Source organism: Diabrotica virgifera, chromosome 8 (assembly GCF_917563875.1).
Source record: "Diabrotica virgifera virgifera chromosome 8, PGI_DIABVI_V3a".
Classification (NCBI taxonomy): Eukaryota; Metazoa; Arthropoda; class Insecta; order Coleoptera; family Chrysomelidae; genus Diabrotica; species Diabrotica virgifera.
Window position 1 is genome coordinate 195,860,666 of NC_065450.1, and position 26,258 is coordinate 195,886,923.

The 26,258-nt window shown below is 33.0% G+C and overlaps 1 protein-coding gene across 1 annotated transcript in view; it reads left to right on the plus strand.

The window, feature by feature from the left end:
* Window positions 1-26,258, plus strand: part of LOC114332813 (uncharacterized) — a 56,752-nt gene that overhangs the window by 20,043 nt on the left and 10,451 nt on the right. Inside the window, exons 2-5 of the mRNA XM_028282591.2 lie at window positions 3,493-3,582; window positions 8,123-8,261; window positions 13,341-13,474; window positions 18,745-18,894. Coding sequence (XP_028138392.1) covers window positions 3,493-3,582; window positions 8,123-8,261; window positions 13,341-13,474; window positions 18,745-18,894 — 513 coding nt within the window. The remainder of the gene's footprint in view (window positions 1-3,492; window positions 3,583-8,122; window positions 8,262-13,340; window positions 13,475-18,744; window positions 18,895-26,258) is intronic.

Here is a 26,258-nt window from a genome sequence, read left to right on the forward strand (position 1 = left end):
TATTATACAGGGTGTTTTTTGGGTCGGAACATTTATACAATATTTTTTAATCCGAACCTGGATTTTTTTTATTTGTAAATAAATTAATTGATTGGACACCTAAAAGAATATTCGCGTGGTAAATATAAAATAAATATACAGTGCGGTTGACAAGTTGTAAGCTGTATTTCAATTTTTTTCTACTTAGAGCTCTCGAAATTCACATAATTTCAGAATTTAAATTCAAAATTTGACCAAAAAAATCATTTTGCCAAAAATTCAAAGTATACCACTAAATTTAGTTTTTCATCCTCTTTTCAACTGAAAAATCCATTTTAAAAAAATTTAATGTACAGGGTGTTCTTTTTGGGTTGGAATATTTTTCCATTTTTTTTTATCCGGACCTGAATTTTTTACAAAATTGTAAATAATTTAATTTATTGTACACCTTAAACAATATTTGTGTGCCAAATATAAAATAAATATACAGTGTGGTTAAGAAGTTATGAACCAATTAAGAAAATGGCAAAATAGATAAAACACTCAGTATCTTTGTTATTAATGGAGTAAGACCCATTAAGTATGGTATTTTTGAGACCGCCTAAGTGTCCTCTTTCTGCACTTAACATATGTTACTTTCCCAATGAAACACCCTGTATATAAAAAATTTTTAGAAACAGCTAATCGGCTATCCTAACCGCTCGTAGGTAAGAAGTTTTCTGAAGGGTCAATCCAATGGAAATTTTTCTAATTTTTATAATTTAGGGCCACAACTGATTAGTAGTTTATGTAACAAAAAAAAACAAGTACAATTACCTATTATTTTTCAAGACAAAATAAGTAACTCTTTTATATGTATTTTAATAAGAAAATATTTACACATCTATATATTGTATACATTTCATATTAATTCCTGTATGCATCTACATTATATAATGCAATTTGGTTTTTAATAAATAAGTAGGTACCTAATAGTTACACTACTGTATTATTGACATAAAAAGACCTAAAACCATATACCATATACATGTTAACATAGTATGTACTATCATTACGTATATTCGGTACATTTATTTCGGCTAGCCACCAACTATCGGTTATTAGAATGTCCCGGTTATAAGAATATTTTTGCTTGGCACGAAGGCTATTCCAATAAGCGGGTTCGACTGTACTGTATCTAATATTAGGAATATTTCGTTTTTATCGTTGCTTAATATATAGACTTTTTCATTCTTTGTGGTCCCATTTGGGCTTTGCCAAGTCCATGTTCTCTTTTCTGGTTTTTTTTAAGAACATATGGATTATATATAGGTTGTCTTCTCTATTATTTCTTTCTCCTAATCCAAAGAGTCCGATTAAAATTTCGTTTTGGTTTCCTTCTTTCCCTATTTTTGCCTTGAAATCAGCCGTTAAGATAACATACATAACTCCATAGGTCTAAATAATTTTACATGTAAAACGTTGGTTAATTTAAATTTCTATAAATTACTCTTTTCGATATATCCTTATATCCTGCATCATTTTGCAGGATTTGCATCTCCTTTGTAAAATAGTTGGTGACCACTTTTAGTTCCATGCATTGCTCACCTTTTTGTCGTACTTATGACAGTACATACTGTCATTGTCCACTTTATTTCCTTAATTTCTTCTGTCATAGGGAACTTGCATAAATTTTTAAATATTAAAATAATATTAAAAAACATAAGGTAACATGATCTTAAAACGCTTGCATGCGAAAAAAACAAATATTTTTAACCCGTACGCTAATTACGGCGCTTTGAAAATGCTATAAAATTCAAATATCTTAGGAGGCTCTTGAACGTCCTTCTATTGGTCTGACGTCAGAGGCCACAGTCATCTACGTCTACGATTAGGTATTACGGGTGTATTACATTTTAATCGTATTTAAATGGATATTACCAGCTATTATTTGTATTCTTGCATAGTTCTACAATCAGTTTATTTACTTTAAAGTGAATTTTATAAATCTTTAGAAATAACTAATGTGTTTATAACGTATAAGTATTATTACTCACGAGGGGTTTTCAAAAGAAAGCGATTAAGTACAACAGTTCATTTTAATCGACTTTAATTGAAAATTCCTACGTATTATTTATGTTCATCTTATATATTGTAAGTAGTTCCCCAATGAGCTTAGTTTCAAACTGAAATTGGTACCATTATATGTATTATAGTAAACGGTTTTCCCCGTGGGTTTCATCTACCTAACTCTAATCGAAGGATTTCGTATATCCTGGAAAAGATTACGGTGTAATTTGCATAATAATAAAGAAACTAAATTTTTATGAAGTTTATTATATTTGATTGTAATGTTTATTAGTACCTACTGGAGCCTTTCATTATTGTGTTCAAAGCCTTCTGAGAAAAGATTATGGTGATTAGCAGACGTACCGATAGCCAACAAAACCCTTCTTTACAAAGTTAATAATACGCATAAATAAGAAGAATCATTATTGTAATTTTACAAGTTAATATCTTTATCATCTCAGCTTATAATACTCACACAGCATCCCTCGGTAGACCGCAAGCTATAGTAGAAACATGACTGTAGACCGCATACTATAGTAGCACCAATACTTTTTAGTTACTCTTACTTTTATTACTAAGTCTTGTGTATTTTTAAGTTACTTGTTTCTTTTTTCAACACAAGAAACGACAAAAGTAATTTCATAAAAAAAGAACTTTTTGATGCATCCAGGTGCATACAGGCACTATACAGTACTTATATTGCGCAGATTTGTTTTCCATTTTGATAAAGTATATTACACACTAAATACACTAAACTACACTAAATACAATAACATAAATACCGAGCAAACGTCACAGTTATTCGACACGCACAACTGGCAATGGCAAACTGCATTCAAAGCAAACGGGTGAAAACGATAAATGTGGCCTGTGACGTCAGACCCAAGCTCGCGCTTTTGAAGTTTTTTGAAACGAAAATTTTAGGCGCGGAACTTTGATCAGATGTTGTACGTACACTATTCATTGTTAAGACGTAATATTTTGAATATAACATTTTTAAACATAAATTAACAATTTTATGCAAAAAAATTTTTAGTGCAAGTTCCCTATTCCAACAACTTTTCTTCTAAACTTAGTGTACGTATATTGAATGTGGATGGTTTATGTGTAAGTTTCTATTGTTTCTTATCGAACTTCTGTCTCTTCAAAACTCACGATATATAATACAGCATATTGCAGTGTTAAATGTTTTTCAGTCATATAGAATATTATGAATTTACCACACTTCGCCTAACAAAGTGGAGATATTTGAAATGTTATGCAACAGGTAAAAGAGTTAAAAAGTATGATAGATTATGAACATAGCATAACAAAAATTTACAGTAAATAAAATAATAAAAAAGAAACAATATCAGTTATTTACGTTACCTACAAAAGTGTATTCTTGATCCACGTCCTTATGACTCACATAATTAATATATTCAATATTTTAAGTTTTTATATTCATATCTGTTTATTTTTTAGCACCCTATCTGAAGCCATGTCATAAATCGTATAATTTTAGCGCTTGTGCCATGGAAAATGCCAACTACGCCATTCCATTTTTACTTAAAGGTAAGCATGGTTATATACCTACATCATCAAAAGTAATAGGCTTCCACTATGTTGTTGAGCTGATTTGATTTATTTATTTATTTTTTAACTTTATTTTAATTGAAAACACTCAATTTATTAGTATTTATTTTATTTTATAAAATATAAATTTTAAAAGTCCGTTCCACAAAAATTCTCTCTTATATACCAGTACGCCTCTGTTCTGCAACCTTTGATTGGAGGGCGACGAACTCTCTGATACGGGTTCCAGACAGATGCAAAATAGTTTTCCAAAATGCATTTCAAAGTGATGAAAAATGATCAATTTGTAGTTCAGAAATTCGAAAAATAAAATATAAAATATAAAAATAAAAAAATAAAAACGAATGGGATAATTCCCCTCAAGCAAGACGTCTCTATCAGTTTATTCCAAATTTAAATAATATACCAAACTATTTTAACCCAAAAAAAGGATTAATACATTTCCTTACAGGGCACGGTCCGTACCCTACATACCTGCATAGATTTAATTGAAAAAATGATGAATACTGTGAATGTGGAGAAATAGGCACACCAGAACACATATTATTTAATTGCGAAAGCCAAACAAATACCTACACAAGAATTACAAAGAATGAGAAGAGACCTTGTTGGCATAAATATAGAACATATAATACAAAATGAAGAATTATATAATACAATAAATAATTTAGCGGACATAATATCAAAGAAACAATTAGAATTATATAATACCAGACGAAGAAGAAATTATAAAATAAAAAATTCAAATTATATATACAAATATGGAATAAAATAATGGTATAACTAAATAAATATTTATATAATAAAAAATAAAAAATTTAAACTTAAGAATTAAAATTAAAAAATAAAAATTAAAAATTAAAAATTAAAAATTAAAAATTAAAAATTAAAAATTAAAAATTAAAAATTAAAAATTAAAAATTAAAAATTAAAAATTAAAAATTAAAAATTAAAAATTAAAAATTAAAAATTAAAAATTAATAATTAAAAATTAAAAATTAAAAATTAAAAATTAAAAATTTAAAATTAAAAATTAAAAATTAAAAATTAAAAATTAAAAATTAAAAATTAAAAATTAAAAATTAAAAATTGGAAATTAAAAATTAAAAATTAAAAATTAAAAATTAAAAATTAAAAATTAAAAATTAAAAATTAAAAATTAAAAATTAAAAACTAAAAATTAAAAATTAAAAATTAAAAATTAAAAATTAAAAATTAAAAATTAAAAATTAAAAATTAAAAATTAAAAATTAAAAATTAAAAATTAAAAATTAAAAATTAAAAATTAAAAATTAAAATTGTTCTGAAGCTATTAAATATTTTCTTGTGGCATTTTTATAATGAACTATTTTAAATGGGAAATAAGCCACAATTTTACCAAAAACATGAATTTATTAACGTTTCGACGCCCAATTCGGGTGTCGTTGTCAAAATACAAAATAATTTTATTATTTTTTACTTTTCTTTACTTCAATAGTTTGCATCAAATCTTTAGAAGTTAATTTGACTGACTCTTCTTTAATGCAAATGAGTGAAAGTTTGCAGACATATGCATTCGCGGGAACAATACACGAATAGTCAATAAAAAAAATTTTAAGTTTATTAATTGTTTAAATAAAAAAAACGACTTTAATGGAAAATGCTTAAATTATTTTGTTTTTTGCAATGTAGAAACTTGAAACTTTTACGGATTGTAGCTAATGATATGAACTATACGTAATTTCAATTTTTACGTTAATTGTTTATATTATGCTTCATAAATAAACAATAAAGTTTCAAATTTTGAACGCTCATATTATATTTGTTTATACATAAATCGGCGTTTATACGTGTCAAATTTCAATACGATACGAAACAAAACTTCAACCAAAACTCGAATTAAGAAAATTCGTGATTTTATCGTAGTCTTATAAAAACCACCGGTAGAGACGTTTTGTGCTACAATTAACATTAGAATTTGTTTTGTCGTATTAATTAATTAAACGCTTTTCTTTAGTTCAATCGTTTGGGTCAAATCTTTTGACGTTAATTTGACTGCCTTTTCTTGACTTACTCGGGCGCCATTGTAACGGGTAGGTCTTTCAGGATGACAGATTCCGTAAAACACAAATTAAAAATAAAGTAAACATCAGGTAAACATTAAAACTGGAAACAAATTAACGAGAGAAATTCCTATTAGTAAGGGCCTAAAGCAAGGCTGCTGCATAGCACCTACACTCTTTAAAATATATTTAAATGAGGCACTCTCACTGTGGAGAAGAAAGTGCTGCAATATGGGCATCCCAATCGATGACGATAGATTGTACACAATACACTTCGCTGACGACCAAGCCATTCTAGCTGAAGACGAGAGTGATATAGACTATATGCTCAGAAAACTGGAAGAGGAGTACACTAAGTGGGGCCTTACAATTAATATACAAAAAACCGAGTACTTAGTTGTAGGAGAAACACCAGAACGTCTACAAATTGAAATGGGAACTATAAATCCAACAGAAGTCTTCAAATACTTAGGAGTCCAAATATCTTCAAAAGCAGGGAGTAACGACGAAATACATTCCAGGATTGGCCAAGCAAGATCAGCCACCAGACAGCTACACGGACTATTGTGGAGTAATAAAATAACAAAAGAAAATAAAAGAAGAATGTATAAAACAATAATAGAAAGTATTGGGTTGTACGGCGCTGAACTCTGGGAAATCAACCAAAGAAACAAGTCAAAAATCAAGGCGATGGAAATAAACTATTGGAGACGATGTTGCCGACTCACTAGACTTGATAGGGTGAGAAACGAAGATATTAGGAGACAAATGGAAATCGATCTAGATATAATAGACACAATCGAAGCCAAAAGACTTAACTGGTATGGACACCTTCAGAGAATGCCTGAAAATAGATGGCCGAAAAAAATAGAAAAATGGACTCCACCCACAAGAAGAAAACGAAGTAGACCAAGACGATCCTGGAGAGAAGATGTCGAAGATGCAATGACCGCCAGAGACTTAAAAACTGAAGATTGCTTCGACAGAAATCGCTGGAAATTAGGATGCGAGAAGCGGCGACAGCTGTAGAAGACTCGCTTATTATATATATAAAAATAAAGTAAATACATTTAAGATAATTATATACAGTTTAAAACAAATAAAATAAAATACGATTCCATCTTCTGCACAGGAAAAACAATGTAAAAGTTTATTACAGTCGTCCGATCATAATAACAACATTAAAACAATACGATAAACAATATATACAATAACAATCTCGCTACGTTAAATCAACGTAGCCTGGAGACACCACATTTCACTGCAATGCAGTCACTCGTTCCTCGCTACTACCGCTTACTGCGATAACGGCCGTGGCAAGACTCCACGTCACTACTGTGGTGTCCGCCTAAGCATAGTTCCACCTCAATATACGGTGCATCTTTGCCAAGCCAGCTAATGCTAGTTCAACACGCTAGCAGCAGCTGTCGAGCCATTGTTAGTTCAATACGCTAGCAATGACTGATTTTCTCATTCTCCTGGCTCGCCTTAAATATGCTCTCGATACCACTACTCCTTCGATTTCCCCCAGCGGTGATGGCGGAAATGATTTCCAACACGGATACTCCTCCGGTCGTCTCTGGTAGATCAGCTCATCGCTTGCCGTTGGCATCATATCGTTACATTCTTCTTCTTCTTGTGCCACTCCTATCGGAGATTGGAAATCATCAAGGCTACGCTGACTTTGTTTACAGCTGACCTAAAAAGTTAATTAGTGGTGCAGCCAAACCACTCTCTCAAATTCCGCATCCACGACATTCTTCTACGGCCTGGATTCCGTCTTCCTTCTATTTTTCCTTGCATTATATTTTGAAGTAATGCTTATTTATGACCTCTCATCAGGTGACCCAAATACTCGAGTTTTCTTCGTTTTATCGTTACATGGTACATCCTTAATCTCTGACTTTTACAATTTATAAGACAAGAGACGACGAATAAAGAAAGCGAAAAGACTCTACAATATGCAATCACATTCCGCTTTCATTCGTCTAGGAAAAACAGTCCGAAAAAAAGTTACTAGTACTCAAATCTGAGTAAAGATAAAAGTGAAAAGTTTATTCGTCGTCTCTTGTCTTATAGATTGTAAAAGTCAGGGATTAAGGATGTACCAGAAAGAAGTTCCAACAAGAAAAGTTTTCAGATTGAAATAATTATTTATTATTATTTTAATAAATTTTGTACCTGGGACTTTTCGCTTTTCTTTAAGAGATGTCGCTGCAGCGCCCCAAAAGTAGATTTTAAACTATTTTTGAAATTCCACATAAATAGACGATTTGGTTTCGTTTCGATTCAGAGGTGTGCACGCAGCCCCACCGATGACGTCGTAAGACAGAAACAGCTGTCTAGAGATTGTGCATCGCCTCTGAATCGAAGGGAAACATAAACTATCTTTTTTCAATTCACTTTTAGTTATTCTCGATTGTTTAATAAGAAATCTACAAATTTTATTTATTGAAGCTAACAAAACATTATTTTAGGCGATAGAAAACTAGGCTTGCCTCCATTTTCTCCAATGGAAATACCGCTAATCGAAATTAAAGGAAGCGGTGATTTTAAAGTATCTTTAATAAATATTAAAGTATATGGACTGGAAAACGTCAAGCCTTTGGTTATAGAGTAAGTAGTATTTCTGACATAAAAACTAGATTTTATATATGTTACAGTTCAAGTTGATTATCCAGTTGGAGTTGACTCCAACTAGTTGGAGTCAACTCTAACGGCTGGTTTCAGTAAAAGTTGATTATAAATATAAAATGAAGACTTATATTCAACATTTACTAGTAAAAGTAGACTCCAACTAGGAAAAGTATACTCTTCCCAATGCCATTTAGTAAAAGTTGATTCTGATTCACACAAACAGCCGATTCTAGAAATTAAATGTTACTGAATATGTTCAAATTAGTCTAGGCTGTATCGTCGCGCGCGTTAGGTAAATTACTCCGATTCGAATTTTTTGCACAAACTTACTCAAAAAGAGGTCCTTATAACAAATCTACTGGGTGCCAGGCAGTACCTTGATCGATAAATTGTTTAAACAATTTTTTTTTAGACAAATTCACAAAAATAATTTTTTCACTTCGAACAATTTTTTTTAGATCATTTGGGTTATTCTGAGCAAAAATAGTTATTTTCCTAACAAGTGCAGAAAGTCATACTTTTCCACACGCGACTGCAGTTTGCCGAACGACGCGAAGCGGGAGTTCGGCAAGCAATCGAGTGCGGAAAAGAGACTTTCTGCAAGCGTTAGGAACAATATTTTTCTACGAGTCTTTAAAAAATGACCAAATCTTAATCAATTAATTTAATTAATATGAAAACACATACACAAATTAATTCTTTGACAAGGTTGTCAAAACCAAACTTTCAGCATAATTGGTTAGCATGACGACGATCTTGGTTTCCATGACGACGATTCAAAACCACTGTTATTGTCTACTGATTTGACTTTCGAATATTATGTCAAAATTATTTTATTTCAACGAATTATCGGGTTAATTTCATTAAAACATGAACACAATAAGATATATTTGAAATAAATTAGTAAATAATATCTCAATATGAGTTTATTGTATGTATTATAATTACTTTAAGGCCGTATTAACATGTCTAAATTAACACGCGTGCGGAAAAGTAAAACGTGTGCGGAAAAGTAAAACGCGTGCGGAAAAGTAACACGCGTGCGGAAAAGTAAAACTTTCTAAACTAAAACGCGTTCGCGAAAGTAGACATTTTTGCACGCTCGTAGAAAAAAGGTATTTTGTGATTTTTCTCTAAAATTGATTGTCGAGTTATACGCGATTTAAAATTTGAAAAATGCGCAAATAGCCATTTTCAAGGCTTAATAACTCAGTTAAAATCCATTATTATGAAAGTCATAAAGTGACCAAATCAAAGTTTATAGCCCCCTCTACAAGATCCAGCAGAAATTTTTGTCACTATTTTATTACTAAGCTTTATCTTTAATTATTAACAATAAGCGCCAAGTGCGTATTAGGCGGCCGTCAATGGTGAGTGCTAAAGAGATGCACCATTCCAGCCGTCCAATGGTGAATCTCACTCGCACTCACATTGACGGCCGCCTCAATACACGGTTAGCGCTCATTGTTGATAATTAAAAATAATATCTTATTAATGAAATAATGACAAAAATTTCTTCAGGATCTTATAGAGGTAGCTTTAATCTTTGATTTTTTTTAGTTTCTGACTTTCATAATATATATCGTATGGCATTTTTGCCTTTCGGACAGTTCCGGCGCCAATTACATCTTTAACCCTGTTTCAAGTAACTAGTGTCGATGTACACTAGCCCAGGGGGACCGACGGCTTAACGTGCTCTCCGAGGCACGGTGAGACGGCTCGTATCATTTTTAGAAATGAAAAATTGTTTGTCTTTGGCTTGGCTCGAACCCACGTGCACTGGCGTATGAGGCCAGCGATTATGCCGTTACTCCACGGCCGCTCGCTAGACTTTCACAATAATTATCTTTAACCGAGTTATTAAACCTTGAAAATGGTTATTTTGGCGTTTTTCAAATTTTAAGTCGCTAATAACTCGACAACAATCAATTTTAGAGAAAAAAAGGCCCAAAGGATCTAAAAAAAAATTGTACAAAGTGAAAAAATTACATATTTTTGCGAATTTGTTTAAAATCATTGTTTATCGCCAAAAGTCACTAAAATCATTCATTATTGTACTCATTTGCCCTCATTTTCGGTAGTAAAGTAACACTTTGTTGTATTGAAAGAAGAATGTTACTTTACCTGCCGCGATAATTAATCAAATTAACCGAGATTGAATGTAAGTGGTTAATGGCAGCAATCGATTATTTATTTGAGTGAAATTAAAATGTATTTACTTTAATTATTAAAAATATTGTACAAAATTTATCTTATTATTAATAAAATTTATGTCAAAAAGTAAAATTCTGTAGTGTTTCGCAATTATATTCATACAAAATAAATCAAAACTTTACAGATTTAGTAATTAGGTAGGTATTATACAATATTGATAACTATCGATTAAACATCAATACCGGCCATCGTGCAAAAGTCATCTGTCATTACTGTCATTACTGTCATACGAATTTTTTATTTCGTCTAAAATAAAAAAAATTCCTCAAAGTTGTAAGTAAGTGTTAAGAGGAAACATTAGCGATCAACAGGTAGCGAAAATGCGTTCCAAGATTGCGGCTGTAATTTTGAATATTTTTTCGAGGTATTTGGAACTTCCAAAATCAAGAATCTAATCACCAACATATATTTTTCTAAAATACCCAGACAGGTCTGCTTCCACGCGCGGTCAAGACAGAACTACAAGTCCGATTTGGTTGAGATTTTGACATATGTCATCTAGAAGAATGTATTATACCATAGTATATTTTTTCATAGAGGTATATATTAACATAGAGTGAGCCTACCTTCCGCGCTTCCTGACGACAAGATCTCATGGACTGGTTTGCGGCATCTCTTTCTAACACATTGTATCGAGAAACTAAGATGGCACTAAGTGTGAGTATAGGTACGGAAGGGGAGGACAACTGTCGCTGCTTTACTATGCGTAAGAGTGAAACAGCACTAATCCAAATAAAAAAGATGGTGTCCTCACTTCGCTCTGAATGACACTCTCTCTATGCTTATACAGAGTGGCCCAAAAGTCTGGAAACGGCCAATTATCTCGTAAATTGTTAGTCATAATTGTACAAAATTTGAGGTACACCTATTTTGGGATACGGAGTTTGCATATTTGATATTTGCAATGTTGCCAGATTTGCCGTTTCTCTTATATTATTAGTAACTTTGGTTTTTCAAATTCATCACCCTGTATATTCAGTCATAATTGGAATCTCCTATTCAATACGAGTTCAACCATATGTAACACTTATGATTTTATGTAGTCTGGAAGGTCTTAAATACATAAAACAGTGCAAAATATGTAGATTTTAATAAATTTAAATATTTAAATGTAGAATGCTGTGATTTTGACATTTGTTCAACATTTACATTATTAACTAAAACTGACAGTTGTTGTGTTTTGAAAAGTTCTTGCAAGATAAATTGCTTCTCCAAAATGGCTCTTAATGAAAAAGAACGAATTACTATTCTAATGATGAGAGGATACGGTGACAGAAAAAGATTCTGTGACAGCTTATTGTGAAGTAGACAACTTGTTCAATGATACTTTCCCACACCGTTCTCCTATTCATAAGGTGACGGTACAAAAAACTGTAAAGCGATTTGATGAATCTGGAGAAATAAAAGATGGATACCGATCAGGTAGACCGAAAAGAGTTATGAATGACAACAAAACTTTAGATATAATGCAAAGTTTTATTGAAGATTCACATACATCCTCACGCAGGGGTGCATAAGTACCTACGACCTACATGATGTAGGTTGTTCTTCAGTCTTACGTGAATTACGTAAGAATAAATTTAAACCATACAACATTAACTTACTGCAAGATTTAAGTGAAGATGACTTCGATCGTAGATTACAGTTTACTGAGGTAATGATGGATAAAATTGAAAATGATGAGAATTTCGTTAACAGAATATATCTTTCCGATGAAGCAACCTTTACACTGTGTGGAAGTGTAACACTTTAAGGTGCTGGAACGACGTAAATCCACAATGGATGCGTGAAAACCATATTCAAAGACCACAAAAATTAAATGTATGGTCAGGTATAGTAGGTAGGTACTCAATTAATTGGGCCATTTTTTATCGAAGGAATAACGTCAGATAGTTACGAAATGTTACTTAAAAATGAAATTGTACCTACACTGAGAAACTTGTTTGGGGCCAATTTTAATCAGACATAGTTTCAGCAAGATGGAGCTCCAGCTCATTTTTATGTAAATGTTCGGCGTTATTTAGATGAGATATTTCCCGGACGATGGATTGGTAGACGAAGTAGAATTGAATGGCCTCCACGTTCACCTGATTTCAATCCTAAAGATTATTTTTATTGGGGATACTTGAAAAATTCAGTTTAAAAAACTAAACCATCAAGTCTTGCAGAGCTAAAGCAACGAATTATCGATGAATCTCGAATAATTTCTAGAAAATCATGGAGAAATGTGGTAGACGCATTCTTCCATCGATTGGGGTACTGTCAACTCACAAATGGAGCACATTTTGAAAACTTGATAAAGTAACCATTATGTTAAAAAATGTTGTAATCTATCAATTGTTACGTTTTTGTAGTTGAAAATAGTTAGTATTAAAAAATTTATTGGGACAATTAGGCGTTGCCAGACTTCTGTTTTATGTATTTAAGACCTTCCAGACTACATAAAATCATAAGTGTTACATATGGTTGAACTCGTATTAAATAGGAGATTCCAATAATGACTGAATATATAGGGTGATGAATTTGAAAAACCAAAGTTACTAATAATATAAGAGAAACGGCAAATCTGATAACATTGCAAATATCAAATATGGAATCTCCGTATCCCGAAATAGGTGTACCTCAAATTGTGTACAATTATTACTAGCAATTTACGAGATAATTGGACGTTTCTAGACTTTTGGTCCACTCTGTATATAACTCTATGAGTATATTTCTGTTGCGATAGTTGCGCCATATGGCGGAGAGGCTAAGTACTTATCGGACCACATATTTTAATTTTAAATGATACTTAACAAACACAAATTCATGTTATCTTTATATTTATTTTTAAATAATTTTCAGTGTCGACTTTGAAAAACGTAAAGCACACGTTCTAAGCACGATACCAACGTTAATCATCATAGGAGAATACAAAATTGAAGGCCACATTCTTATTTTTAGTCTTAACGGAGCAGGACCTGCAAACCTAACTTTAAGTAAGTACTAGTTCAAATAATCATCATCAGCAACGGGGTTACAACTCTTCGTGAGTCTTTGCCGCATTTACTGTGCTTCTTCTTCTTCTACGGCACTACAGCCCAAATTGAGCCTTGGCCTCCTTTATTTTTTGCCTCCATCCTTGCCTGTCTGTGGCTGCTCTTCTCCATACACGGACTCCTAAAAGGGCTTGTGCGTCGCTGTTTACTGTGTCTTCCCAGCGCTTTCGTGGCTTCCCAACTGGTCTCTTTCCTTGCATTCTAGCATTCAGTGCTCGTTTTGGTAGCCTATCCTCTCCCATTCTTATCACATGTCCGGCCCATTGCAATCTTTGTAATCTAATGAAGTTTGACAGGGGAGTTTCCTTATAAAGTTGATAAAGCTCGTTGTTGTATCGACTTCTGAAGATTCCGTTTTCCCTCACAGGTCCTAGTATTCTCCTAAGTACTTTCCTTTCGAATGTGTCGAGTTTGTTTTTGGATGTTTCTTTCAGCACCCAGGCTTCACTGCCATAGCATGTTATTGGTCGTATTAAGGTTTTATAGATTCTCATCTTTGTATTTCGGTGGACACTTTTAGACCGAAATATATGGGAGAGGGCAAAATAAGCTCTGTTTGCCTGCGTTATTCTCTTCCGTATTTCTCCATCTTCTGATCCGTCGGCATATATTTCTACTCCCAGGTATGTAAACTTTTCAACCGTTTCAATGTCATCTTCATGTATGTTTTCTGGGACTATATTTCTTCTCGTCTGAGTCATTATTTTTGTTTTTTCTGTGTTAATTTCCAGACCTAGTATTTTTGTTTGTGTTTTTAACTCTGCATATGTTTCCTGTGCTCCTGTTGATGTTCTACTCATAATATTAATATCATCAGCATAAGCGGCCAGTTGAACCGTTCGGTTGGTCAGTAGATTTCCTCGTCCAGTTTGCATTTGCCTAACCGCATACTCCAGTGCCAGGTTAAACAATGTTGGGGTCAGCCCATCTCCCTGTTTTAGTCCCTGCGAAATGTTAAAAAAGTCTGTCCGGTGGTTTTGTATTCGTACACATGCCTGAGTTTCATCCATTGTGGCTTTAATGAGTCTTATTAACTTGTGTGGTATTGCCAATTCAGCCAATATATAGTATAGTTTGTTCCTTTTGACTGAGTCGTATGCCTGTTTGAAGTCTACAAACACGTTGTGAACATCAACATCGTGTTCCCATGCTTTGCTCAAGATCTGTTTCACTGTGAATATCTGATCCAGTGTCGATCTTCCCCGTCGGAAGCCCGCCTGATACTCTCCAATAATATTTTCTGCTAGTGGTTGGAGCCGCTGGTTTATAATATACGTGAGGACTTTATATGCTGTACATAGTAGAGAGATTCCACGGTAGTTTTTGCACTGGAGTTTGTCTCCTTTTTTATAGATCGGGCATACTATACTTTTCTTCCAGTCGTCGGGTATTTTCTCTTCTTGCCATACGTCTTTGATGAGCGCGTGGATGTGACTTGCTAGATGGTCGCCACCTACCTTATATAGTTCTGCTGGTATTTCATCAACTCCCGGAGCTTTATTGTTTTTCTGGGCCTTAATGGCTTCGAAAACTTCCTCTATGGTTGGAGCTTCTACTCCATTCTCTTCTACGTAGATCATACCCATTTCATCTTCCATGTCTACTTGAGTTCCAAGTAGTGTCTGAAAATAATGCTTCCAGGTTTCTGTGACTTTCTGTTGGTCACTGATTATTTGCCCACTTTCATCTTTACATAGACTTGTTTGAGGTTTATACCCACTTTTTATCTTTTTTAGGTATGCGTAAGCCCCTCTAATTTCGTTGTTTTTGAAATTTTCTTCCATTTTTTCTATTTGTCCATTTTCATAGGCTCTCTTTTTATTTCTACATGTCTTGTCCGCTTTCCGTCTTGCAACTTCAAATAATGTTCGTCTTTCCCGTGTTCTTCTTGTTATGTACATTTTGTGTGCTTCATTTCTTTCCTCTATTGCTTGTCTGCACTCGTCATCAAACCATGCTGCTCTTCTCTCCCTTTTCTTGTTTCCCAGGGTGGACGCTGCTGCTGTCAGTACTGCTGTTTTGATATTTGTCCATTTGCCTTCTATGGAGTGCAGTTCTAGCGTCCTTAACTCATTTGCGACTTCTTGTTCGAACTTCTCTTTACATTCCTGAACCTTCAGTTTTTCCAGGTCCAGTTTGTTTGTTCTTTGTTGTCTTTCGTTTCTTTTCCTGTTAACTCTGCATCTAAATTTGGTTTGTACTAAAAGATGGTCTGATCCACAGCATGCTCCTCGTCGTGTTCTCACATCGGAGATACTACTGGCTGCCCTTTTGTCTATCAGCACATGGTCAATTTGATTGGTTGTGGTTCCATCTGGTGAAATCCATTGCATTTTGTGTATGCCTTTATGTGGGAAGCATGTGGAACTTATAACCATGTTTTTACTGGTGGCAAAATTTATCAAAAACTCCCCATTCTCGCTTGTTTCATTGTGCAGAGAGTGTTTTCCTATTGTGCCATAGAACTGCGGTTCCTTGCCTATTTTAGCATTTATATCACCCATTATAATCTTGATGTCATTTTTTGGCGCATTATCATATACTATCTCCAGCTGTTGGTAAAAGCTTTCCTTTGTATGTTGCTCTTGATCTTCTGTTGGACAGTGAATGTTTATCATTGTTACGTTGAAGAAATGGGTGCGAATTCTCAACTTACATATCCTTTTACTGACTGTGCTACTGCATTTACTGTGCTACTATTTCAAATTGTCTCACTCCCATTTTCTCCAGATCTTCTCTGATTGCATATTTCCGCATTTTTCCAGGCCATCCTATAGACCTTCTCCCATCTGGCTTTCCCAAAACACATTGTTTATAAGGTATAGTCGGTTCGCTAAACTCAGATGCAACTGACTAGATATTTTAGTCGATATTTTTTTGTTTTCTGCCAATTTTGCAAAAATTTTCAAAATTACTAACTATTTAGTGATTATTAACTATTTAGTAATTATTTTTTGCCAATTTTACTAAAATTGGCAAAATTACCGACTAAAATATCTAGAAAGTTGCGTCTGAGTTTAGCGAACAGACTATAATTGTCGTTACTGTGTGCCACATGCCCTGCCAATCTGAGTGTATTGGCCTTTATATAATATGAGTGAAAATAATTTCGACCACGAGTCAGTATTCTGTTAACCAAGATACAGTAGTACCAAGCGGCGCCGCTAGGAGAACACTCCAATAATGCGTCGCAGATTACTTTAATGAAACGTGGTCATTTTGTACTCTAAATCGAGTAAGGTATGAAAAATAGAAGAAAATAATCGTTTTCGTTTTGATTCAATTCGAGTCTCTTGGCATCCACTGACACAGTGTTTCGGGGTCTACCCTTTTTCAAAGAGGCTTTCCAAGGAGACTGAATTGAACCATAACGAAACGAAGAAGAACTGCATATATTAAAATATTTACAACGGAGTGTGGTTGGACTGAGACTGTTCTCAAACGGGGAATGACGAAATGAGTGAAAATAATTTCGACCACCAGTCAGTATTCTGTTAACCGGGATACAATAGTACCAAGCGGCGCCGCTAGGAGAACACTCCAATAATGCGTCTCAAATTACTTTAATGAAATGTGGTCATTTTGTACTCTAAACCGAGTAAGGTATGAAAAAGAAAAGAAAATAATCGTTTTCCTTTTTGTTGGATGCCAAGAGACTCGAATTGAATCAAAACGAAAACGATTATTTTCTTTTATTTTTCATACCTTACTCGGTTTAGAGTACAAAATGACCACGTTTCATTAAAGTAATCTGAGACGCATTATTGGAGCGTTCTCCTAGCGGCGCCGCTTGGTACTATTGTATCTCGGTTAACAGAATACTGACTCGTGGTCGAAATTATTTTCACTCATTTCGTCATTCCCCGTTAGAGGACAGTCTAACCACACTCCGCTGCAAATATTTTAATATATGCAGTTCTTCTTCGTTTCCTTATGGTTCAATTCAGTCTCCTTGGAAAGCCTCTTTGAAAAAGGGTAGACCCCGAAACACGGTGTCAGAGGATGCCAAGAGACTCGAATTGAATCAAAACGAAAACGATTATTTTCTTTTCTTTTTATATAATATCTTATTATATTTTCCTTTCCGAAGAGCTAACCTAGCTAATTATTATATTTGGGCCTCCATTCGTTTGTCACGCTGTCTCTGCAAGGACCATATACCATTCAAAGGATTTTACGTTCCCACACCAGCAATTTATTAAAATGTCTTAAAATTATCTAAAGAATCTCCTGTCTTCTTTTGTCGGCAGAGTTTTTGGACACCCTGTATATAGCAATTGAATCGTGTATTTCAGAAAGGGGTCAAGTGACAAATCTTGATAAAATGAGTGCAAAAAAATATTTTTTTCTTAAGCAAATTAACAAAATACATTTTTAAAAAATACAACCCTTTTTGACAAATACTCCAGGTTGTTAGGTATAATTTTTATTTTATATAAAGTGATTGTTTGTTGAATGTAAATAGTGTGTAAACTTGATTTTCTCAAAAGTAGATAGTTGTGACTCCTTTCTGAAATAAACGATTCAATTGATGGCAATTTAAAAACTAAAGTTGATGTGTTTTAAATTTTTTTTAAAAGTCGCCTGTTTCTGAAATAATGAATTTATTCCATATTTTTGCATCAAACCTTATAGACCTGGCTCCCGCGTACCAAAAAAAGTTAATTAATAGCAAGCTGAAAATTTGTTAATAGCTTAACGGTGTCTAGTCGGACAAATTTTGATGTACGGGAACACTGGAATAGGGGAAGTTTTAATTGTGTATGTGTCCCATGTATTTTGTCGGACAGAACATCTAATTGATTTGTTACCCTTTCATTAAACTCTCATGCTAAAATCAGACTGCTATTACTAACCAACATGATTCCTGTCATTTGACATGTTCTTCTTGTTCCACTCATTAAAATGCCCAGTTGGTGATAAACACCAGTCTGATTTTTGCATGAGAGTTTAATGAAATGGTAACAAAGCAATTGGAAGTTCTGTCCGACAATATACATGAAACGTTTTCGTAGTCTGACTTTCCAAATTTTTAACCTGTTCCACAATTAAAACTTCCCCTGATCCAGTGTTCCCATACATCAAAGTTTGTCCGACTAGATACCGTTAAACAATTAACAAATTTTCAGCTTGCTATTAATCAATTTTTTTTTGGTTCGCGAGATCCAGGTCTATTATATTTACATGTTTTTATAGACATTTAATTTCAGCTGATGGTCTCTACACGTACGATTTCGAATGGATTTTAGTAAAAAGACACGGTGTAGATCACGCCAAAATAGTTAAAAGCAATTTCGACTACAAACTAAAACATATCAAATACTACTTTAAAGATATCATAAAAGGAGATAGTGCTCTTAGTAAGTAAAAAATTTACATTCTAAAGTTATTTCTATGTCCATATTTTAATACTAGGGTCATTTGTAAAATAAAATTTCTTATACCGCGCCGCTGAGAAAGAGTGCGTCATGCTGGGAGAAATCTGGCAACACTGCCTTACACATCAACTCTCCCTCTCTATCACCCCATCACTTTCGTCTCGCTGTATTGCTCTGTATCGGCCTAGCAGCCTTTGAAAATGGAGGTCTTAGTCGCTGTTACAGCCAATGTCATTGAATGGGGTGTGAAAGTTAATGGAATTCTGATAAATACAATCAGATATGCAGACGATACAGTTATTCTAAGTGATGATATGAATGGATTACAACACCTTTTAAATGCTATTGACACAGTGGGAAGAGAGTTTGGCCTAAACATAAAATGTTCAAAAACAAAATACATGGTATTTAGCCGTTTGGCCCATCAAGATTCACGGTTATATGTTGATGGTCATATAATTCAAAGAGTATCCAGATACAGAGATAAAATGTAGAATCGAGATAGCCCGCACGACATTTTTAAAAAAGAGGTCATTCTTCTGTAATGATAACTGGCAACTTCAACTTCGAAAACGCATGATTAAATGTTACATTTGGTCAGTCCTCTTGTATGGTGTCGAAGCATGGACATTAAAAATATCCACCATTAATTAATCGTTTGGAGGCCTTTGAAATGTGGCTGCACAGACGTACACTGAAAATACCATGGACGGCTATGCTGACAAATGTGGCAGTCCTTAAGAGAGCAAATGCTGCCCGCGAGCTGCTTAATAACATCAAATATAGAAAGATGGCCTATTTTGGAACGTAGTAAGGGGAGACCGGTATAATATTCTTCAACTTATTATGATGGGTAAAATCGAAGGACGCAGAGGAATTGGTAGAAAGCAAGCCTCTTGGTTGAAGAATATCCGGGAGTGAACAGGAATAAAGAAAGCAGAACAACTATTTAGAGTAGCTCGAGACAGAGACAGTTTCGCCATGTTATTCGCCAACGTCAAGGGGACTTGATAGGGCACGTTAAGAAGAAGAAGAATAATAATTGTGGTTTAGTCCCACATAAACAATATTTAAATTAGGCATGCCACAACAAAACATTTTCAGAACCTTTTGTGTTAACTCTACATACAATTGTTTCTTCTGAGTGATCGCTCTTTAATAGACACATTTTAGACGTCTTTAGACGTCTTTAGACGTCTTTGCCTGTCTGGCTATGTTTCATAGATATCATTCAGATATCTCTTGTTACTCCAGGGAAATAAGGCAAAAAAATACAGTAAAACCTGTGTTAACGGCCACCTGCCAACATCGGCCACCTGTCCTAACAGCCAGTTTAAAAATTTCCCATACCAATTATATGTAGACTACAAAAACTGGCAATAGCGGCCACCTTTCTATATCGGCCAATAGTTCTTTCATTTTTAGTGGCCGTTACTGACAGGTTTTACTGTACCATGTTCGGGACACTTGAGCAGCCAGGTTGCAAATGGGTTTTTTGGGTACTATATACCTAATACATTATACATACAAAAATGCCCGTCACAGTTCGGACGAGAAATTTAGTTATTAACAAATAAGTGTCAAAAATAGCAGTTTTTTCGTTTAAATCGTTACGGGTAAAAATAGGGTAATTATCTTATTTATACCGTTATTCTTTTAGTAGATGAGCCAAGGTTTAAAATGGCAGTTTTTGAATTTCGGTTCGATCATTTGTTGCTTCAGAAATTGCAAAATAAGACTAAAATTTTGAAAATAAAAAATTGCTATAACTTTTGTGAAAATGACCTTAAGACTTTCATATTGCACAAAAAGTTGAGACAAACAGTCCATATAATGCACAAAAAATTTTAAGACGATTCGTCAATTAGTTTAAATCTTATTCAATTTGTTTATCCCAATGAGCTTTTTCTTCGCAATATTGTTGTTCAGAAAATAGTAATGGAATTAAATTCTGTAAAAACCACATGAAAGAAGAAAAGTCATGTTTTCAAATTATTTTAAAAAATCATTAAAAAGTTATTTTTATCATTCCGAAAACATTTTACTAAAGTAGGGTCATTTTTAGTTCACAATTTGAATAACTTTGTTAATATTGACTGTAGATTAAAACTACTTTGGAATTTGAAAATCTGGTATTTTTATACGAATTTTCAAAAAAACACTTTTTGCCTACGTTAATTACAGTCAAAGTTAGCCACTTTTTTTTTAATTGACAGCTACTTTGTTTATAACAATTAAGTAACCCAACTAGCGCCATTTAGAAGTTGAAGGTATATAGTTTATGTGTAAAAGTTTAAGTAAACTTTAAACTTCAACAGAGTTGTTAATAAAGCTTTAAAAATAACGTTCTAACGAAATCGATTTGTGGTCGGTGGAAATGAATTATGTATTAAAATCCGTGCACTCAAAAAATGAAACTGATTCTTCAAACATATGCTGCGGTTAACATCTCCAGAGCTTATTGATGGATGTTGATCATAATTTTTTTAAATTGTATGTACTCGTAGTCTTGTAGAGTACGTTATGTACGTAAATCCCCAACTAACATTTCAAAATGTTAGGGGGGCTTCCCCTTATCACTCAGGGATATGAAAAATAGATTACGGCCGATTCTAAGACCTACCGAATATACATATATAATTTCATAAAAATCGGTCAAGCGGTCTCGGAGGAGTATGACAACTAACACTGTGACAGGAGAATTTTATAGATGTAAATATATAGATGGGTATTAACAAATAGGGGTTGGTGATGGAAAAGTGTAAATTAAGGGTTGTATGTATTTTTTAATCCTACATCATATAAAATTAAGATAGACAATTTTGTCCAAAAAAATTTAAAAAAATGTCAGGGGGGCAACCACCCTTATAACTTATGGGTATGAAAAATAGATTAAAACCTATTCTCAGTCCCATAGGATATACTTGTAAAATGTCATAAATATCGGCCAAGCCGTTTCGGAGTAGTATGGTAACTAACACTGTTACAGGAGAATTTTATGTATATTGAAGTAACTGTGAATTAAATAATAAAAGTGGCTAACTTTGACCGTAATTAACATAGGTGAAAAGTTTTTTTTAATTTGTGTAAAAATACCAGCTTTTGAAATTCCAAGGTAAATTTACTCTACAGTCAATATTAACAAAGCTATTCCAATTGTTTCCAGCCAAAAATTTCTCTACTTTAGTAAAATGTTTTCGTAGTGACAAAAATTACTTTTTAATGATTTTCTTCGATAATTTGAAAACAAGACCATTGTTCTTTCATGTGGTTTACACAGAATTTCTATATACCTAATTATTATTTTCTGAACAATAACATTACAAAAAAAAGCTCTTTGGGATAAACAAATTGAATAAAATTTAAACTAATTGACGAATCGTCTTAAAATTTTTTGTGTAGTATATGGACTCTTTGACTCAACTTTTTGTGAAATATAAAAGTCGTAAGGTCACTTTCGCGAAAGTTATAGCAAATTTTTTATTTTCAAAATTTTAGTTTTATTTTGCAATTTTCGAAGCAACAGATTATCGGACCAAAATTAAAAAACTGCCGTTTTAAACATTGGCTCATCTACTAAAAGAAGAATACTATAAACAAGATATTTAATTATCCTATTTTTACCTGTAGCGATTTAAACGAACAAACTGCCATTTTTGACACTTATTTGTTAATAACTAAAATTCTCGTCCGAACTGTGACGGGCATTTTTGTATGTACTATAATGTATTAGGTATATAGTAACCAAAAAACCCATTTGGAACCTGGCTGCTCAAGTGTCCCGACAAAAACCTTATTTCCCTGGAGTATGTGTCCTTCTTCTCCGTGTTGTAGGGCCTTCCTTTTTTTCGACTTCGTATAGTCTTCCATTGTAATATTTTCTTTGTTGTTTTTGCATCATCTTATCTCTGGACATATCCCAGCCATGACAGTCTTTGACTTTTCACAAATCTTACAGTATCATGACCCTCATTTAATTCATTAACCTCGTCGTTTCTCCTGATTCTCCATGTGCCGCCTTCATCTTGCACCGGACTTTATATATACTTTTCTCAGTATTTTTCGCTCGAATGTTCTGAGTTGGGATTCATATTTTTTCGTCATTACCCAGGTTTCACAACAATAGGTTACTATGGGTCTAATCAATGTTTTGTATGATTCATGTTCGTAAAATTATGTGGTTTCCTTTACTGGTTCGTACAGTGGTGACTGTATACAGGGTGATTGATTAGTAGGGTAAAGCTCAATAGCTTCGCTATAGTAATAGATAGCAATAAAAGTTAATAACAAAACTTGTATTCAACTTTGAGCTTCACATTACAAAATTAGTTAGAATGTTACAGGATGTTCGATAACACAGTGGCAGACCTAACTTATGTTTTTCTAAATGGAACACCCTATATGTTATTTTATATTCGAAATCCTGTTAACTTCTCCATCACAAAAATATAAAGGTTTCTAATGTTATACAGGGTATTTATTTATAACCCATTTTGAATGAAAATCGTAACAAGTTCAACACCCTGTATAAATAAAAATAAGCACAACAGCAATGGTTTATTAATGCCATATTTTTTATTTATTGTCAAAATTTTTAAAAATTATTGATATTGCTAATTTTCTTTATATCAAATACAGGGTGAGTCAAAAGGCAAGTACATTATTTTCTCAGTAATGTTAAATGGAACACCCTGTATTTTATATCATTATTGAAAAGTAACATTAACGTACTTTAATCTTTATGTAACATTCCCTATGCCCAAATTTATTAGTTTTCGAGATATTTTCATTTTTCAGAGCAAATTATTTTAGGTGTTTAAATTTATCTAAATTTTAAGTAAGCCATGACTGAATTGACAATTGAAGATTACCGATTATCAATCCGGTAATCAATGTAACACTGCAGCAAATAAAGAAATAAAAATAATTTATTAGTAATACATTTTACAAACAAAAACACAACCACTACATGCAACATTTTTGAAACAATTAAAAACTATCTTTTTATGTAAATGTAACAAATAAACAAAGAAAATTAGTAATAAATTTTACAAAAAAAACACACAAACACAAAATACAATATTTTGTGAAGACAATTAAACACTATTTTTGTATGTAAATGTAACAATGTAACAAATAAAGAACGAAACATAATTTATCAGTAATACATTTTGCAAAAAAACATGGTTGAAAAAATTAGAAGCTACTTTTAATAAAATATTTTTAATATTTAATTACATAAGGTGTTCAAAAGTATCTCCTAACACATTTATGTACGCCTAAAAACGATCATTGAATGAGCTACTTACTCTACGAAGCATTTGTAAATTAACACATCGAAATACACTTTGTATTCTATTTTTCATCTCATCCCTTGTTGTTGGAGGTATTTTATAAACTTCATTATTAACGTAACACCAAAAAAATCAGTCCAGTTTATTAAATTCTGGTGATTTGGGTCCGCTACTGGTCCATTGAAAAATGAAAATATCTCGAAAACTAATAAATTTAGACATAGGGAATGTTATCTAAAAATTAAAGTACGGTAATGGTAGTTTTCAATAGTGATTAAAATACAGGGTGTTCCATTTAAAATTACTGAGAAAATAATGTACTTGCGTTTTGTAAATATGGCATTAATAAACCATTGTTGTTTTGCTTATTTTTATTTATACAGGGAGTTGAACTTTGAAAAGGGTCCATTGAAAAATGAAAATATCTCGAAAACTAATAAATTTAGACATAGGGAATGTTATCTAAAAATTAAAGTACGGTAATGGTACTTTTCAACAGGGTGTTCCATTTAAAATTACTGAGAAAATAATGTACTTGCGTTTTGACTCACTCTGTATTTGATATAAAGAAAATTAGCAATATCGACCATTCTTGAAAATTTTGACAATACGTTAAAAAATATGGCATTAATAAACCATTGTTGTTTTGCTTATTTTTATTTATACAGGGAGTTGAACTTGTTACGATTTTCATATAAAATTGGTTATAACTTTGTAAATACTCTGTATAACGTACTAAACCTTTATATTTTTGTGATGGAGAAGTTAACGGGATTTCGAATTTAAAGTAAAATATAGGGTGTTCCATTTAAAAAAAAAAACATAAGTTTGGTCTGCCACTGTGTTATCGAACACCCTGTAACATTCTAACTAATTTTGTAATGTGAAGCTCAAAGGTGGGTAAAATTTTTGTTATTAACTTTTATTGCTTTTATTACTATAGCGGAGCTATTGAGCTTTACCCTACTAATCAATCACCCTGTATATACTTTTCTCAGTATTTTTTTCTCGAATGTTCTGAGTTGGGATTCATCTTTTTTCGTCATTAGCCAGGTTTCACAACAATAGGGTTACTATGGGTCTAATCAATGTTTTGTATGATTCATGTTCGTAAAATTATGTGGTTTCTTAATACCTATACTCGTCCAATTTACTTACCGTTGCACGTCATCCGCGCCATAGCCTGTGACACGATACCAACAAGAAATATTTAGGCGGTGGGTGTGTTCTTTTTTAGAATCAAAATGATTCTAAAGGGGAACACACCTACCGCCTAGATATTTCGTGTTGGTATCGTGTCACAGGCTATGGCGCGGATGACGTGCAACGGCAAGTAAATTGGACGAGGTATATTTGTCGTTCGGTGCGTAATAGGCGCCATCAGTGGTGACTGTATAATAGCCACTTTACACGATGCAAGTACAGTGGAACCCCGTTAACTCGGATTAATCGGGACCGCGGCCGATCCGGGTTATCGAAAATTCGGGTTAGCCGGAGAAAATGGTAAAAATTATTAAAATATGGTATGCTTACAGATAAACTCCGTTATAATTGGCACACAGACACCAGACACTTGTAAACCACGTTCGCGTTCCACACATACAAAGCGTCGTCGAGAGTCTCATTTTTAGCTTTCTTAGCTTTGCACCGATTGTCCAAACTGTCTTTTGTTATCATTTTGAAACAAAAACAACATTTTAAGTTTTATTGCCATTACGTAGACAAAAAATCCAAACACAAAATCTGAATATATTTACGCGGAACGAACAATGAGACTTTACTACACACACACAATACCGTCTCGCAACGAGAACGAACTTATGTTATTTAATAAGAGTGAAGACTAAGGCCATTGTTTGAAAAATAATTTTTTAATAGTCTTTTCTAAACAATGCTAGACAGTTTCAAGTAAATAAAGGATACTACAGATGCCTATTGGTTTCGATAACACGAGAATGAGCGTTGTCTGTCATGCCAGTTATATTATGTATCAAATTACACAAATACGCATTATCTCTCATTGTATAATGTGTTTGACATTGAAAATTGAAA